Raw genomic sequence first — 19,516 nt, 5'->3', positions numbered from 1 at the left:
CTGCAACCACTCGAGAGACCCTGAGCCAAAACCACCTCGTTAAGCCATTCCCAGGTTCCTAAGCCACAGAAACCATGTGAGATGATAAATGTTTTGAACTGTTAGGTTTGGGAATATTTTGTTAAGACAGCAATAGATTCTTAATACAGCGGAATTTTAATAGCCTAGTATAATCACTTGGGGAAGAAATTTGGTATTACATAATGCTAAAAGATATACATATCTTTATACATCTTGGACTGAGCTTTCCAAGTGATATGCCTTGGATGGTTTAAGTATGACCATGGTCAGCAGGGTGGGTCCTGAGTGGCTAGAACCTTTAGGTCAGTTGCCCACAGCCTTGAGTAGCCTTCCCTGTTTATTCTAAGATATTATCTTATTATTTGTGTGTCGTGGTATTTTAAAAGTTGGTGAGTAATGTAATGTAACCCAGCAATTCCATTTCTAGTTATGTGTCTTAAAGAAATCTCATAGATGTACACAAGAAGGTATTTATTGCAACATTTTTGATAATAGCAAATGTGTGCATATAACCTAAATGTCCACCAATCAGGGCACAGAGAGAAAAAAAATATAGTTTCATATTGGAACTGAATGTACAGCAGTTGATGCATGAACTAGAACCACATAAACATGGATAAATCTAAAAACAATACACAGTGAAAAAATAGCTAGTTGGAAAAGCTGTTTTGAATACACTGGAAAGCTAACCAAGTATCAACAATTTTAACATTATCATGCATTCTCAGAACTATAAGAAGTCCAGTTTTATATTCTCTAGCTTCCGAGCCAATGTAGACATCTATGTCAATCACCCAAGCGCTTCTAGTGAAGGAAAGGCTCACTATAGTTCACAAAATAATGTTTATTATTTTTTTATCATCTGCAATAATTCTGTTTTACTGAGCTAAAATATGGTTCTCCCTTTTATAGCTCCTCACGCCTTTTTTCTTTTTGAGAATGCTCACCTGTTGCTGTCATTTTTGCATGCTGCTTTTTGAAACATTCGGTACGTGGAATGTACCAGGCCCCCTGCCCCGCCTGGCTGAGCCGCACAGCCTGTGGGATGTCAGTTCCCCAACCAGAGACTGAACCCAGGCCACGGCAGTGAAAGCCCAGAATCCTAACCACTAGGCCACCAGGGAACTCTCCACACTTTTTTTAGATCAGGTTAATTTCTCTTCTAGATGACAAAACTTCACAAATACTAATCCAGCTATTAGTGTCCTCAGTATTTTGATTCCAGGCTATATTCTGCCCAATTATTCTGTTTAAGTTTAGGAGAGTGGCAGCATCATCAGGTGGAAAGAGTGGAAAAAAATGTTTACTTATGGCTGCATCAGGTCTTACTCACACTCGCAGGCTTAGTTGCCCTACGGCATGAAGGATCTCAGTTCTCTGACCAGGGACTGAACCTGTGTCCCCTGCACTGAAAGGCAGATTCTCAATCACAGGACCACCAGGGAAGGTCCAAACTTAATACCTGTAAGTCAAACAAAGCTGTACGCTTGATCAGTTGACTAATCTGGAAAGGCAGTTTTTTAACTGATAAGTAGGACAGTCTACTATTCTAAGACTATACTAACTTTTTATGGCTAAACTACACCTAGGGGTTTCCCAGGTAGCTCAGTGGTAAAGAATCCTTCTGCCAATGCAGGAGACATGGGTTTGATCCCTGGGTCAGGAAGACACCTTGGACAAGGAAATGGAAGTAGAAGGAAACCTACTCCAGTTTTCTGCCTGGAAAATCCCATGGACAGAGGAGCCTGGAGGGCTACAGTCTATGGAGTTGCCAAGAACTGTACATGAACAAGCGACTGAGTATGCATGCACTTAACACCGCAGAATTACCTCATGCTCATTAGCAATCAACGGAAAAGAAGCAGAACAAAAACCCTAGTTCTCTCTCAAATGAAATGCTATGAAAGCAGATAATCTCCCAAAGCATATTATGAGCTTAAACCTAGCACTTTTTATTTACTTTTACTGAATTTCATATTATTACTGCCAGCCTATTTAAAAAAAAAAACCTCATCTGGAGACCATTTCAAATGTATAAAGTGATAAAAATAAAAACATGACAAAGAACCCCCATCTTTACTCAGATTCATTATTGCTGACATTTTGCCCCATTTGCTTGTTTTCGATCTACGTATGTATAAAGATTCTGTGCATGTAACCTTGCAACAAAAGTGTTTTAAACAATGGTCTTTTATCCCTAAATAGTTCAAAGTGTATTTTCTAAGAATAAGGATGCTGCAGCTATCAGCTTCATAAATTTATATTAATATAATATATACCTAATATACCACCTACCATTCATATTCTGAATTATTAGATGGCCTAATAATATCCTTTATAGAATCCAGTTGAGGAGCCGGAATAGCACTTACTTAGAATGTTTCTTTAGCCTCCTTTATCTAGATTGCAGCTATGCATTCTTGACCAGGGTACTACCTAGGGGATGTGTGTATCACACGTCTGGAGGCATACAATGTCCTCATTAGTGATGGTAATTGTCATCATCCAATGTATTGCCTGATTTCTCTACTCTCTAATTACTATTTTTTCTCTCTGGCAACTAAAAATAGTTATTAACAATGCTAATAATATTCTGTTGCTTATGTACTTCTGAATATGCATAATACACAAAACTGAGAACTACACATATTATTTCTTTCTCTAGATGGTTAACAAATGTTGAAACTAAGCTACATAAGGGGAAAAAAATCACATCACTCAAGATCTCTTCAAATACACACTAATCTGTTAATTTTGTACTGATCAATACATCCTGCAAAAAAACCCATCTAATGGTATTATTCAGCCTCCACCTCCCCAACTTTGTTGCTGTTCAGTTGCCAGTCGTATTCCACTCTTTGTGACCCTACCGACTGCAGAAAGCCAGGCCTCTCTGTCCCTCACCATCTCCCGAAGTTTGCCCAATTTCATGTCCATTGCATAGGTGAAGCCATCCAGCAATCTCGTCCTCTGACACCCCCTTTTCCTTCTGCCCTCAATCTTTCCCAGCATCAAGGACTTTTCCAATGAGTCGGCTATTCGCATCAGATGACCAAAATACTGGAGCTTCAGCTTTAGCATCAGTCCTTCCAACGAATGTTCAGGGTTAATTTCCCTGAAGGTTGACTGATTTGATCTCCCTGCTGTCCAAGGGACTTTCAGGAGTCCTCAAGCACCACAGTTTGAAGGCATCAACTCTTTGGCATTCTGCCTTCTTTATGGTCCAGCTCTCACAACCGTACGTGACCACTGGGAAGACCATACGAACCTTTCTCTGCAAAGTAATGTCTCTGCTTTTCAACACACTGTCTAGGTTTGTCATAGCTTTCCTGCCAAGAAGCAATCGTCTTCTGATTTCACAGCTGCAGTCACCATCCGCAGTGATCTTAGACCCCAAGTAAAGGAAATCTGTCACTGCTTCTACCTTTTCACCCTCTATTTGCCATGAAGTAATGGGGCCGGATGCCATGATCTTAGTTTTTTTAATATTTAATTTTAAGCCAGCTTTTTCACTCTCCTCCTTCACCCTCAAGAGGCTCTTTAGTTCCTCTTCACTTTCTGCCATTTCCCCACCCTTACACCATCCCAATAAAAACCAACAGAGTATGTAATAGAGAAACTTGACTTAGTAGCAGTACATAAAAGAAATATCTAGAGATCTGAGCTTAATAAGCCAACTAATGTGAAAAGATTACTAAAAACTAATGACAGTCATGATTCTAAAACTCCATTATTACAAGTACAATGCTCAGGGCGCAGGAACTACATATTTCCACTGTACTTCAAACTGATCAGACCACATCTTGCAGTGTCCTCAATTCTGGAATCACATTTATTGAGGGGAACATCCAGAGGGATAGGACAAGACTAATGAAAGCTCTGAAATTAGCCTAGAGAAACATGCTAGCCAATTCTAAATAGGTAAATGACTGTCATTATGCAAAAAGAAAAGGTAAGTACGCTGCCCTGTCTGAAAGCTTCATGGAGACAGATTTTAACTCATAGTACTGTCTAACAATGCAATAATTTGTACTTAAAAACATAAAGTAAAGATTACTGAAGATATTCATGTGTGCTGAATTACTTATCTGAATTACTCCTGCACTGTGTCTGAACAGAGCAGGAATGGTAGAAACAGGAACACCAGTTGGTTTTTCTGCTCTTTTTGCTGCTCCTTCACCTGCTCCTTCTCCTCCTCTCTATAATCACTTCAGGGTTTCAAGGCTTATGTGAAAAGCAAGGCACACACACACTTCACTTATACCAGATAAACTGACATCTGCTTTTCTAAACTGAAGTTCACCTTACTTTTGACCCTGGAGTGAAACCTTGCCCTCAGTCCATGCTGAGTTCCCCACGAAACTCCCCTCTATTCTGCAGTAATGTTAATTCCTTGCCTCCCATGCCCCCGGGAGCTCACTAATGCTACAAATGGCAATAGTTAACTTGAAATTTACCATCTACCTGAAAAGCAAATAGAAGCTATCACTCCCCCCCCCCACCTTTTTTCCTTGCTAACAATTGGAGGGTCAATTATATCACATATATACTATGAGTGAATGGCCTGGGTAACTAAGACAAAAATCTATAAAATAGGTGAAGTGCTTAGAAACTGCTACAGGCCCTCTAAATGGCACCCTGGCCTCCAGTGTTATTACCCTATAATTTTAGCCATTATGATCCTTTAAAAACAAGCTGGATTCATGTCACTGCCCTACTTCAGTAAACAACAATAATAACAACAACATTTACAGAGCATTTACTATGTGCTAGTCACTATTTTAAGCACTTTGCATGTGTTAATAAGTTACCCAATACCCACAACAGTATGAAGCTGGCCCCACTTTACAGCTGAAAAAATTGTCACAATACATTAAGTAATTTGCCCAAGTCTGTACAGTAAATGACAACACTGGGATTGGAACCTAGGAACTGTGGCTCGACAGTCTACCTCTTAACCACTGGGGTTTGTTTCCTCTCCTACTCTTCAATCCCTTCCCAAAATCATTTAAAATAAAATAGCTTATCGTGCTCTAAAAAGCCTGGCAGGATTTAGTCCTTGCCTACCACCCATGATGTCTTCATCACACTTCTTACCTTAGTCTGTACCACCCTTCTTAATCAGGCAAGCGTCCTCATCTCCACCTTCATCTTAAAATCTCTACCTTCTCTCTCTCACTAAAGATGGGGAATCCTTTCCTTCCCGCATTAGGGTTCTTTGCATACAAACAACAATTTCCAGCTCAGGTTAACTTAGGTCAGGGTACTTCCAAACAATTAGGCAGGAAAATCTAATCACCTCAATGAGCACTGCCAAAGGAGGTCAATTATCACCTGGATGTATTCATTCCAACCAGGTTTCTTGGTTTTTAATTTTGATTCTTACTGGATTCACAATTCAAAATCATGGAACAGGGAATCTAACTGATCCAGCTGGGGTCATACGCCTGACCATTTATATTTTACTAAAGGACCCTGAATAGGAATGTCTAGACTAAGACTGCACAGAGTAGGGGAGATACAGTTTCCCAAAAGGGAGTCAGGACATTATTTAGTAGGAAAAAAGAATATGTGCTAAACAACCCCCACCATTCCTCCCAAATCAAATGTCCACCAATTGCCTAATGGCCTCTGCAAAGGTTATGCCTTTTCTTTGACTTGGCCCCTTTTCCTCCTTCAGGTCTAATTCAAATACCACTTTTTAAAAGAATCTTCCTTAATCATCCTCTACAAAGTACCCTTCTCCTGGCCACCACCTATCCCTCCCACCAACTACAGGCATATCATATTGCTTAATTCCTTTTTGATGCTTTTTAAAAGAATTTTCTCATTTGTTTGCTTATTATCAATTCTCCCCATTAGATTACAGGGTTCATGAAGGTTGGGACTACATGTATTTGATCAAATACCAAAGACGAACAAGCAACAGTAGCACAATCTTTTAAAAAATGCAAATAAGATAATATTACTCTTTAGCGTAATATCCTTCAATGTTTCCCAGTAACCTTAGTCTAGAACAAAAATATCTGATGTTTACATTTGCCTCAATTAACTCCCAACTTCTGATAATTCCTAGAACATGCCAAGCTCTTTCCCAATTCAGGATCCATGCCTAGAATATTCTTCAACAGGTTCTTCACAATACCTGATTCTCAGCCATCACATCTCAGCTAAAATAACACTTCCTAAAAGGAACATTTCCATCACACTACCTAAGATAGATTTTTCCCTTCTAAATTATTCTTTATCACAGGACCCCTGTGATTTTTCTTTCTTTCATATTTCCTAATCTGTAATGATTTCATGTACAAATCAGTCCAGTTCAGTTGCTCAGTCATGTCCAACTCCTTGTGACCCCATGGACTGCAGCATGCTAGGCTTCCCTGTCCATCACCAACTCCCAAAGCTTACACAAACTCATGTCTATTAAGTCGGTGATACCATCCAACCATCTCATCCTCTGTTGTTCCCTTCTCCTCCCGCCTTCAGTCTTTCCCAGCATCAGTGTCTTCTCCAATGAGCCAGTTCTTCACATTAGGTGGCCAAAGTATTGCATTTTCAGCTTCAGCATCAGTCGTTCCAATGAATATTCAGGACTGATTTCCTTTAGGATGGACTGGTTGGATTTCCTTGCAGTCCAAGGGACTCTCCAGAGTCTTCTCCAACACCACAGTTCAAAAGCGTCAACTCTTCGGCATTCAGCTTTCTTTATAGTCCAACTCTCAACATCAATACATGACTACTGGAAAAACCATAGCTTTTAACTAGGCAGACCTTTGTTGGCAAAGTAATGTCTCTGCTTTTTAATACTCTGTCTAGGTTGGTCATAGCTTTTCTTCCAAGGAGCAAGCGTGTTTTATTTTTTATTTTTTTTTAAATATTTTATTTATTTATCTGACTGCACCGGGTCTTAGTTGTGGCATGTGGGATCTTATAGTTGTGGCATGTGGGACCTAGTTCCCTGACCAGGGATCAAACCCTGGTTCCCTGTAATGGGAGCACAGAGTCTCAGCCACTGGACCACCAGGGAAGTCCCACGTGTTTTAATTTCATGGCTGCAGTCACTATCTGCAGTGATTTTGGAGTCCAAAAAAAAAAAAGCTTCTCACTGTTTACAGTATAGTGTACAAGCTTACCTTTTACAATGTACACGCTTACCTTTTAAAATGTATAATTGTACCTTTTACAATGTACAAGCTTACCTTTTAAAAAAACTGAAATATAATTGACCTGCAATATTATACTAGGTTCAGGACAGGTTTACTTCTTTATCACCCATCTCCCCAACTATTTATTCTTGCTCCCTGAGGGCAGAGTATATCTGTATCATCACTCCAAACCTAATACAGTACCCGGAACCAAGTCAGTGCTCAAGTGTCTTTAGAGGAAGAAGGAGAGAAGAAAAAAAGTGGTGTTTTCTAAGAGAAATTTTCTTTAGAAGAAAACTTAACTAGTACATCCAAAGTAAGATATTTCTATAGTTACAACCCTCTAGCCTTCCTTCCAAAACAAGATGGAACAAAAAATAAGTATGTCAATTTTGTCACAATTTACTTTGCTAGCTAATGAAAAAGAAAAAAGAGCTTTGAAGGCTCTTAAGAGAAATTTGAAGGCTGAAGTAAGAAAGGACATTTAGAAATAGTTTTAAGGCTAACATCAAGCCTGGGCATATATTTACTTCCTTAGGAATAAATGGAAACTATCAGAACATTGAACACAACTCAGGATCAAAGAGCAAATGGCACTGAAATCCATACTTTAACCTTCCCCTCAATTAGGTTTTCAATCATTTACTACAGTATCATATTTACATACTCAGTATGTGTCAATGAGGGTTTAACTTTCAGTCTTGTCTTTTATTTTACCACCGTATGCTGCAGAACATCCAAGATGGTTTCACCAAACAGAAGTCCTACTTACCAAGTGCTCTGGCTACTGCCAGAAAGGGAATCTGGTCAATGACTGTGCTCCTCCTCACAGGTCCGTTATGAGTGAGCCGAGGTCGTTTCCAAACCACACGGTTCACCCCAGACTTGTTCATCACGCTGAAAGACAAGAGTTCACAGAAACACACTAAGGGATCACAATATACCAACTCAAGTAGCTTCACAGGTTAAATAACTGTTACAATCAGATTATATTACCACAAAAATAATGACTTATCTGCTTTAGACACGAAGACGCATAAACCAAAGTTCCTGTTTATAAGGCAAAGACAAAATAGGGTAGATGAAGATGAGAATTTGGAGATTATTTAGGGAGCACAGAGGAACAGAAATGAGTAAATAGCATATATATAAAAGCAAGATAATTTGATAACAGAAAACTGAGGGGAGGAAGAAGTGGTTATAAAAGAAGAGGGAATACATAAAAGAAGTTGAAAAGGTGTATAGTTTCTGAAGGATTTAAGGGTACTGAAAACAGAACTTCAGCTTTAGTATTTTTGATCTGAGGAATTAATAAGAAATGCCTCACTATAAATACCTATGTATTTAGATATTTCTGTATTTAGAAAGGTGAGACTAGACCTTGGAAACAGATCAGCTACAGCGAGAGAGATCTGGAAGTTAGAGAACAAGAAAACCCTCCTAGAAATTTGGTGGAGGAGCAAGAGAAATCTGTAATTAATACACAGAGTAGTTAGTACACTCCAGGGTGCCTAACATATTGAAATATGATCAAATATTTCAGCAAAAAAGTAATACTAAAAACACAGTAGGTCTCTCAACCTATGCCCGAATGACTGAAATGGGAAACTGGCCCTTAAATCAATTTAACCATAATCTGCCTGGAATTAAAAAAATAAATAAATAAAAGAAAAATGTTTCCTTAGAAGGTTTAAAATAGTTGAGGGGAAGAGTGGCAAAGAGCATTTCCAAGAAACAAATATTAGCCTACCTGATGTCAGGTTTACCTGACGGATAGATACATGCATAAGACCAGATTCCTGACTCTCAATGATAGATGACATTAAGGTTATCAAATTAAGTCTTTACACCCAGGTCCCACGTGTACACTGAAAGCCTCTGATTATAGTCTGAAATTTCATTTCATCTACGGCAGGTCGGCTGACAATCATCTATGGGCTTCTTGTCAGTTACTCTTCTTGTTAATGAGTACTATGACATCCTGATGTATACGTGAGTCTCTTAATAGTTAACTATGCTGACTGTGAGTAGCATGACTCTGTCCCCCTAAACTTGATGAACTCAGAAATTACTGGCTTCCAGACACACAAAGCAGAAATCGGACAGATAATGGTGACCATCTCCACAGGAACGTTGCTGAGAATCTCTGTGGATGTCAACAGCCAGTTCACCTCCATCACGGCTTTTCTACTGCTCTAACTTCAAAGGAATGAAGGTACTAGAGAGAAGAGATAACAAACGGAATAAAAGTTCTAGCAGAAACAAAGGCATAAATATTTATAAATGAGAAAAAAATCTTCCTCTGAGCCCAGAGAAACATGAATATAGCAGAAGGAGAACAGCCTCAACCATCTTTCTAAAGCAGAAAACAAGCCTCATGAGACAAGGGCAGGCCAGGGGGCTTAAGCAGCGCTGTCTCACCAGACCTCCTGCCCTGATGGAAACGTTTACTCCTCACATTCTAACATGTAGCAGCCACCAGCCATGCCCAGCTACCGAGCTCTGTCATCGTGGCCAGGGCAAATGAGGAACTGAATTTTTAATTTAACTTTAATAAATTTATATTTAAGTTCAAACAGCCACATGGGGCTACAATAACCAGACAGAACAGGAGGCGAATGAAACAAGTGAAGAACATGGTAGAAAATTTGCTCAATGTTAACACAGAAGAGAAACATCAAGAGAGTTGCTCATTTACTCTCCCTTTTGAGAATTAATTTGTAATGCTGAAAGCAACATTGTTCCAGATCATAGTAAGAGTCAGCAAAGGTGGTTACCTTTTTTTTTTTTTTGAGGCTGGAATTGCTTTTATTGGGGCGAGTGCGGCAGGCCCACCCTGGTCAGGTGAGTGTTCCGCCCTCGGAGGCGGAGAAGCCGGGCGCCTCCACGCGCCACCTCCCCGGCCGAGGGGAACACTCAGTCCGAGGGCGGAGGCGGGGGCGGAGCCACCAGGGCCCCGGGGCGACGGAGCAGGAGCGGGCGGCACCTGCTGGACCGCCCCGGCGGCGTCCCGGCCCACTGGGGGCTCCCAGGTGCCCCGCAGGCCTCGGGGGCGGCGGGGGGGGGGGCAGAAGCCTACGGGGGCCCCGCCGCAGCTGGCTGGCACACCTGAGCGCTGGGCAGTGGCGAGCCTTTCATCAGGAGGGTCTGTCTCCCACCCCAGGTCTGCATCCTTGGGGCCTGGGTGCGAACAGGCACACAGCGGGCATTTACTAGGGAGCTGAGGCTGGAGGGCTGAAGCCAGAGGCCTGGGCCGGCTGGGTCTGCTCGGGGACCTCGCCCTCCCGAGGGGAAGGGGCTTCCCGAGCAGCCCAGGGAACTAGGGACTCGCAGCCGCCCCCGCAAAGAGAGCGGGTCGGTCCTGGAGACAGAGGCCCTGCTCCTGGGGGCTCCGTTCGCTGCCCCAGCAGGTCGGGCTGGGGCTGGGGGTGGGTGGGGCTGATCTACGGGGCTGGGGGAACCTCGCCCAGACGGAAACCCCTGGGGAGACGGAGGGCTGAGTTGGGGGGCGGTAACTTTTTATTTTATGCTTTCTTCAAAGCTGACCCTCAAAAGCAAACAGTAAAGACTAAATCTACCATTCATGGTAGATTCACTTCCCCTGGCAGTCCAGTGGTTAAGACTCTGCTCTTCCAACGCAGAGATCCCTAGTCAGGCATCTAAGATCCCCCAGGCTGTGTGGCGTGACCAGGAAAAAAAAAAAAAAAAGAGAGAGAGAGACAAAAAGTGTCTGTTGCTGTCCAAATCTTTGCTAATATACCATTCACAAGAATCTATGAAACACAAGAGTTACGGGGAAAGAGATGCCAACATTCTGCCTTCCTAAACAGCTTATGCCCTATAGCTCTTTCCTAAACCTGCTCCCTAAAAAGTAAGGCTTGCATGCGTGCCATGCTCAATGGCTTCAGTCATGTCCAACTCTGCAACCCTATAGACTGTAGCCCGCCAGGCTCCTCTGTCCATGGGATTCTCCAGGCAAGAATACTGGAGTAGGTTGCCATGGCCTCCTCCGGGGGAACTTTCAGACCCAGGGATCAAACCTGTGGCTCCTGCATTGTAGGCAGGTTCTCTACCACTGAGCCACCAGGGAATCCCCATTAAGTAATTACAGGAGCTACCCACATTGCTTTCAAGATAACACTCCTAGGAGCTCTCTTGACACGTAATATTCAAAGTTATTACGGTCTCTGTGTAGAAACACCAACAGAGGAACAAATGATAAAATAAGGGCAGTGCCTAAAACAAAGTTTTACATCCAGTATCAAAAACCCAAAGCAATGTTGTAAAAGATGCTGTTTCTCTGGCACTTCCTGCCATTGTCCTGTGTGATTAAAAGGCATACACAAAGGATCAGCCTGATATGCAGGGGCTGACTGAGAAGCAACAGGAGGCTGGGAAAACAGAGCACTGGCCAGTTGCCTAGGGTGAGGACAGAAGGAAAGGAGGAAATGACTTATAACAAAACAGCTCAATTTGTGCAAAAGACACCTGCTCTCAAATGGCAAAGAGCTCATCCAGCTGTCCAGATGGTATTTTAAGTAACAGCACAAAAACCATAAACTCAAAAAAAAAATTAAATACAAATAACATAATTTAAAATTTCATAGAGAAAAATAAAGGAATAGTGAAGAAAATGATTTTTTACAAGACTAATGAGAGGAATCAGGCCTACCAATATTAAAAATTATAATAAAGCCTTGATTTTAAAAAAGTATGGTACTGGTATGTAAGAACGCCCAAAAAAGAACGCCCAGAAAAAGGCCCAAATGTTGGGTGGGCCAAAAAGTTCGTTCAGGTCCTGCCATAATATGATGATATGGGAAAACCTGAAGGAACTATTTTTGGGGGCCAGCCCAATATATATGATTGCAAAGCTCACTTTGCATAACTACCAGTAGTGGTTTCAGATACATACTGACCTTCACACTTATAGGACCTAATAAACTACAGCATGAAGCCAGGTTCACTTAACTTTGTAGGATACAGGACAGGAAACACAGTCTGCCGGAACTGCAGCTCCAGGAGTGCCGCCTTCAGCAGTGATCCTTACAGAAATCCAGAAGCCAACTTCCAGCCACCACAAGTGAGCTTCGTAGGCCATAGGAATCTGCGTCTCAAGAGCCCCTGACTTCCTGGTCCCCACATAAGTCCAACTACATGTACACAGGGCAGCCAAGGTCCCTGCTTTCCAAGAGAAATCTGTGGTCCATAGAAATCTTTCCTATCCACCTGCAGTTCCATTCGAGGATCCTTCTACAACAAGCAATGTTGCCTTGTAACAGAGTTGACATTCCATAGTTATCTTAACCAGGGAAAGAGTGCTACAAGAGGATAAACTCCAGGTCATCTTCCCACTATAGAAGGGTTTTATGCCTGGTAAGCCTTCTAATCAGCAAGGAATAGCTGTGGAATTGTTCAAGTGGCTACTGACGGCCAGTTAGAAAAAAATATTAACTTGAATCCCTACTACACAACTTTGAAATTCCAGAGCTATAAGATTAAAATGTAAATGACAAAACCATACAAATACTAGAAAAGTGGCTCCTGAAATATGGTTCAGAGACAACCCCCACCCCCCCCCACCGGGAGTCACCCAGACAATTTCAGGGGATCTACAAGGTCAAAATTATTTTCCTAATAATACTAAGACCATGTGCATACAGTGGAGTTTTGCAACAGCTACAGAACTTGATATATTGTATGATAAAAGATGTCAATATTTGGATGATCTGCATAACCTGGCTAACCAATATTTTACAAATGACCAATACCAGGTTTCAAAATCATGCACAGGGACTATATACTTTATGGATTCCAACTATGTGGCACTCTGGAAAAGGTAAAACTATGAAGATAATAAAAAAGACCAGTGGTTGCCAGAAATAGAAAGGGAGGAAGGGGAAAGCAGGCAGAGCACAGAAGATTCCTAGGACAGTGAAACTGTTCTGTATGAAACTATGAAGGTAGACACCTGTAGACACATCTGCCAAACCCTAGAATGTACAACACCAAAAGCAACCCAAATGTAAACTACTGACTTTAAGTGATAATGAGGTGTCAATGTAGGGTCATCAATCGTAACAACTGAACCACTTGGGAAAAGAGCTGATAGTGGAAGAAACTAGTCACGCAAAGGAGGCAGGGACTCCTGTACTTTCTGCTCAATTTTGCTATGAATCTAAAACTGCTCAAAAAATAAAAGTCTATTAAAAAGATCATGCATGGATAAAGATATTATTTAACCAATGGCTCTTAACTGATACACCACTGGCTCTCAGTGAAAGAATGTAAAAAAGTTACTGATAAGATTTCAGACACCACATTATCAACCTTTAAGAAATTCCCTCTTCATGAATTTTAGAACAGTATCAAAGTAAAATACCCCCAAAATATGAAAAATATAAAAAAGCTTTGAAAACAGTCTCCCTTTTCCACCTATATATCTATGTAAAATCTGATTTTACTTTAGATACTGCAACCAAAATACCTTATCACAAGAGTTTGAATGCAGAAGCAAATGTAAGAATATAGCTGTCACCTACTAAGCCAGACAAGAAAGAGACTTACAAAACTGTAAAACAGTGCCAGTCCTCTCAAATGTCTATTTTGGGGAAACAGCTGTATTTTCATTAAAAAATGTTCTTTATGTTAACACATAATGAGCTTAATATTGCTCTTTTTCAATAAATTAACAAATATTTGAAAACATCTCCATTTTAATGCCTAATATGGTTAAGTCAATACATCTGACCCATATAAACAAAAAAGCTCTTTGAGGGCCTCAATTTTTAAGAATGTAAAGTGTTTCTAAGACCAAAGTATTCATAACTGTTGTATGAGAAGAAAATACAGACTTTTTAACAACCTCAGAGTGAAGGAATTATATATATGGCACAAAAACCAAAAGACATAACAGCAGACACTGATAAATTTAACTACATTAAAATAAACTTCCACATAGAAAAAAAATTCCAGGAGCAGAATCAAAAGACAAACTGTGAAAACATCTGAAATTCATCACATACGTTAGTCTAATTTCTCTAATGTATATGTGGCTCCTATACATTAATACAGAAAGAAGGCTGACTACTCTCCCCCATAAATGAACAAAGATGATACACAAAAACACACAGAAAAAGAAGTCTATATGGCTTTTCAACAAGTAAAAAAAATTCAACTTTTCTCAGGATAAATTCAAATGAAAACATCACCACGATGACTTTTTTTTTAACCTACAACTGGTGATGATCAAAAAGTTCTATAATTATGTTGTCAGGGTCATTCACATATATTGCTGATAGAAGCATAAACTGGTACAACCTCCATGGAGACAAACAATTACCAATGTAATTTTATATCCTGCTTATTGTGACCAACAAGCATTCTCCTATATTATTAAAAATTCCTGGCAGGGGAAAGGGGGAATTGGTCAAAGGTACAAATTTCCAGTTATAAGAGAAATAAGTACTATGGATGTAATGTACCACATGATGACTATAGTGAACACTGCTATATGATACACAGGAAAAGTTGTTATGACAAATCCTAAGGGTTCTCATCACAAGGAGAAATTTTTTTCCCTTTATTTTTTCTCTTTTTAAAAACTGTATCTATATAAGAAGATGGAGATTAGTTGAACCTATTGTGGTAATATTTCACAATATAATTAAACTGAACCATCATGTAGTACGTCTTAAATCTACACAATGACATGTCAATTATCTCTCAGTGAAACAGGCAAAAAAATGGTATATTTTTTAAAAATTCCTCATATGTATCAGAGGTCATTATACTAGTCTACCTTTACTTTTTTGTCTGTTCGTTCTGGCCGTGCCACGCAATTTGCAGGATCTTAGTTCCCTGAGGAGGGACTGAAGCTAGGCCCTCAGCAGTGAAAGTGCAGAGTCTTAACTACTGAACCACCAGGGAATTCCCTGATCTTTACTTAAATGTTTGAAAATTTTCATAATACCATGATTTTTAAAAATTTTGTTCACATCATATCCACTGTTATGAATATAATTAAATGTAATTAACCATTTTCCAGATGTTGGGCCTTCAAGTTATTTTCAGCTAAATTAATAGTCAATAAACACTGCTGCAATCAATAACTCTATTTAGACATTTTGATCCACATTTCATATTTCTTCTTTAGAGGAGATTCCTGAAATTACTCAGCCTATATACATTTAAAGTTAGTGGTATGTTGTATTTTGTATAAGTCATACCAATATATAATCCTAGCAACAGGATACCCATTACAATTAAAATATTGCTAACTCAATAACAAAAAATAGAACTTCACTTCAATGTTAAATATTTTTTCAAATGTTTCTACTACTGTTTTTAGTTTTTCCTGTCATTCAAACTTCTCCTTTATGCCATCTGAAGGTGGCAGAGTTTTACTGTTTCTCTTACTGATCTTTTGAACTCTTGGTAGTTCAAGGAAGTTAATTCTTTCCTTCAGCTTATTATTTCTCTGAAAAAAATTTTCTATTTAATAAAAACAAGAAAGGATAAAAAAGTAACAATATTATGGTAAGACTTGAGTTAAATAATTATTTAGAAACACTGCATTCTGTTTAACTTGCCTCAGATCCTTGATTTTTAAAAAATTAGTATTGGAATGATTTTTAAATTTTCTTACGTTATTCCTTCCTCTGCTTTTTAGAATAACCTTGCACTTTAGTTTGTATCATAAAAATGCTATGCTTAAGTCAAATTCACTTCATCGTCTACAAACTGTCTCAAAACACACAGAACACAGCACAGAGGTTTGTCGTGTGCATGACTTAAAAATCAAAGGGGAAAACTGAAAGCTAATTCTAACAAAACTCTATTCCCCAAAATAGATTCAAATTGTTCTGTTCTGGAACTCTGAGGGCCGCTTTGTCCAGATTCTGAAGGGCATGCTGATTAGTGTTTATACAAAAGGCTTTAAATAAATCCTTGATGTTTTGTTATTTGAGTGCATTAAGATATTATTTCCCTTTGGGGCCATTTATCAGAAATAAATCGGTCAATTCAAAATAATAAAATAAACATGAATATACATGGATACGTTACCAGGCAAGCTAAAACCCTGTGACTTCACTAGAAGGGAGAAGTAGGTCAGTGTGGTAAGTAAGGCGGAAAGGACTACACAGAGTGAGGGAGGAGGGGCAGAGCGCAGTCATTACCTCCCGCCGAGCCCTTCGATTCGCTCTCTCTCCTTGGGCAGTTCCGGCTTATGGTCCTGCGTCACCTCCACAGCTCGGACAAAATCATCCTTGGGGTCATCCTGAATTCCAAGAACCACCCCTGAGTCGCCCACGTGAGCAACATACATCTTCAAGCCTCGGATGATGACCACACTGGCAGTTGTCCCTGACGTGCTGGGAAGACCTGTCATCGTCTTTGGCCATTCTGCTGTAATAGAAAAGAAAAAATTTTACTTTCAGGTGTACACATAACTACTGTGGCAGAATAAAAACAGCAACTTATGTTGAATTAGCATGTTAAAATCTGAATTAGCACACAAAAATATTTAAGAAACATTTTGAAAGCTATTAAAGAAGAATTTGTGTTAATCCCTTCATTCTTACATTAATAAATTAATTTTATAGATAATGCAATTATATTGTGACCATCAAGGCAATCTTAGGAGAAAAATGTTACATCATAGGTTTAGTAATTCCACGTAAGTCTTAGTCTTTAACCACATTTAGTAGCAAGGATATGTTAAAAGTTTTGATACCATACTGGCAGCAGCTTATCATCTATATTAATTTTTATTCAAAAAGATTTTCAGAAAAAGCTACTTGATTTGTTTTTAAAATAACTCTGCTGAAGATTCATAACCTAATAAATAACATTTACCAAGCACCTACTGGATACCACTTCCTAAGAGCTTTACCTGTGCTAAGAGCTTTACCTGTATACATTATCTCATAACACTAACAATAAGCGAAGATCAGTTCCATTATTTTCATTTTGCAGATGAAGAAACCAAAACTTTGGTTAAGAAATTTGCTCAAAATAACTCAAGTATTTTAAGCAGCACAGATCCCATGTATCTAATTCCAAAACCTACACTGATTATATTCACTATCATTTAAAACTTCTGAAATATTCTATGAAATGAAGTGTTCAGTCGTGCCCAACTCTTCGCAACCCCATGGACTGCAGCCCACCAGACTCATCTGTCCACGGGATTTTCCAAGCAAGGATACTGGAGTGGGTTGCCATTTCCTTCTCCAGGGAATCGTCTCAACCAGGGGATCAAACCCAGGTCTCCTGCACTACAGGCAGATTTTTTATCAACTGAGCTACAAGAATGAAATATTCTGTAACATTAAACAAATTACAGTTCAAGATAGCAAACAAAGTCTGAACACTGACATATTCTCCCCACAAAATCCTACTGAAAGGACAGATTACAAATATTATGAAACACAGAGAAGGGTCATAAGAAAATCTGAGGAATTCCTGAAATTTTAAACAAATGGAATTGTATTGAGGGGGAAAAAATCAGAATGCAAAATTTGTAATTCAACATGAGGAAAAAGCAGTAAGTAAAGAAGGCAGTACATCAGTATTCCCTGTTAAAAGAGTTCCAGAAAAGTTCAAACTCAGAGGCAGCAGCAAAGGCTGAAGGAAGGAATGGATGGTGGAAGCTTGGTAGATTCATTTAAAACGGTGGGAGCCAGGTTAGTGCCTAAACTCCCCACATGGTAAAAGGTGAAACATTTACGTTCCTAAGATGCCAGTACTAACTATAGCGCGTGCGTGCTAAGTCGCTTCAGTCATGTCCAACTCTTTGTGACCCTATGGACTGTAGCCCACCATACTTCTCTGTCCAGGGATTCTCCAGCAAGAATGCTGGAGTGAGTTGATATGCCCTCCTCCGGGGGATCTTCCCAATCCAGGTATCGAACCTGCATCTCTTATGTCTCCTGCATTGGCAGGTGGATTCTTTACCACTAGCACCACCTGGGAAGCCCCAGTACTAACTATAATAACTCTCTTCTTTTTAATTAATTAACTTATTTTAATTGGAGGACAGTTACAATATTGTGATGGTTCTGCCACGCATCAACATGCACCAACCACAGGTATACATGTGTCCTCCCCACCCTGACCGCCCCTCCCCTCTCTCCCCCCACACCCTGTCCTCCTAGCTTGTCCCAGAGCACTGACTTTGGCTGCCCTGCTTCATGCATCAAACTTACACTGGGCATCTATTTTACATGTGGTAATGTGCATGTTTCAAAGCTATTCTCTCAAACCATCCCACCTTTGCCTTCTCCCACTGAGTCTACAAGTTTGTTCTTTACGTCTGTGTCTCCTTTGCTGCCCGGCATGTAGGACCATCGGTACCATCTTCCTAAATTCCATATGTATGCATTAATATACAGCATTTGTCTATCTCTGACTTACTCCATTCTGTGTAACAGGCTCCAGGTTCATCCACCTCATTAGAATTGACTCAAATGTGTTCCTTTTTATAGCTGAGTAATATTCCACTGTGTGTATGTACCACAACTTCCTCATCCACTCATCTGGCGATGGACATCTAGGCTGCTTCCATATCCCAGCTATTGTAAATAGTGCTGCCATGAATATCGGGGTACATGTGTCTCTTTCAATTTTGCTATCTTTTAAGGAAAGTGGTGCATCTGCTGATGGGAACAATAGGATCTCAAAGGGGATGTGGGAGAAGAAATAAATTCCGCCCCCGCCAAGTGGATGGGGTGCCACTCAACTTTTATAGCCATGAACCTCCTCTAATATATCTAGGCTAACTAGTTCTTTTCTTTTCCAAAATTATATATGCCAAAAAGCCATCTCGTGAACCCTACAGTACATCTCCCCGTCCCACCCCATCATATAGATGGAATCCATCCTTCAGAGTGACCTGTCACTCACAACAGAGGGCTTCTTGTGGCACAGGAAATAACTGCTGAGGGAAACCAGAACAGCTACCGATATTGATGAAGCTAGAAATTCATGTGCATGTACCACATACACAAGTAAAACCATCTGCAACAGTACAGACACACAGTAAGTATTCAATGAACACTGGTTTGCAGGCTTCTCTGGTGGCTCTGTAGTTAAGAACCTGTCTGCTAATGCAGGAACATGGGTTCGATTCCTGGCCCAGGAAGATCCCAGAGGCCACAGAGCAACTAAACTCTGTGAGCCACAGCTACAAAACCTGTGCTCTGGAGACTGGGAGCCACAGCCTGAAGCCCGAGAGCCTGTGTTCAGACACAGGAGAAGCCACTGCAATGAGAAGCCCTCACTCACCACCACTAGAGAAAAAGTCCGCACAGCTACAAAGACCCAGCAGAGTCAAAAATAAAATA

At 40.2% G+C, this 19,516-nt stretch overlaps 1 protein-coding gene across 3 annotated transcripts in view; it reads right to left on the bottom strand.

Annotated features, from left to right (window-relative positions):
* PPM1D (protein phosphatase, Mg2+/Mn2+ dependent 1D) overlaps nucleotides 1-19,516 on the bottom strand; it is a 57,203-nt gene that overhangs the window by 21,745 nt on the left and 15,942 nt on the right. For 2 of the 3 annotated variants that reach the window (XM_043482190.1, XM_043482207.1), the window contains exons 2-3: nucleotides 16,349-16,577; nucleotides 7,942-8,066 (exon numbers count right to left, since the gene is read on the bottom strand). In XM_043482190.1, coding sequence (XP_043338125.1) covers nucleotides 7,942-8,066; nucleotides 16,349-16,577 — 354 coding nt within the window. The remainder of the gene's footprint in view (nucleotides 1-7,941; nucleotides 8,067-16,348; nucleotides 16,578-19,516) is intronic. The other variant, XM_043482199.1, reaches the window with a different exon arrangement.

Source organism: Cervus canadensis, chromosome 1 (assembly GCF_019320065.1).
Source record: "Cervus canadensis isolate Bull #8, Minnesota chromosome 1, ASM1932006v1, whole genome shotgun sequence".
Taxonomy (NCBI): Eukaryota; Metazoa; Chordata; class Mammalia; order Artiodactyla; family Cervidae; genus Cervus; species Cervus canadensis.
Note: the sequence above shows the minus strand (reverse complement) of the source record. Positions and strands in the feature narration are given on the sequence as shown.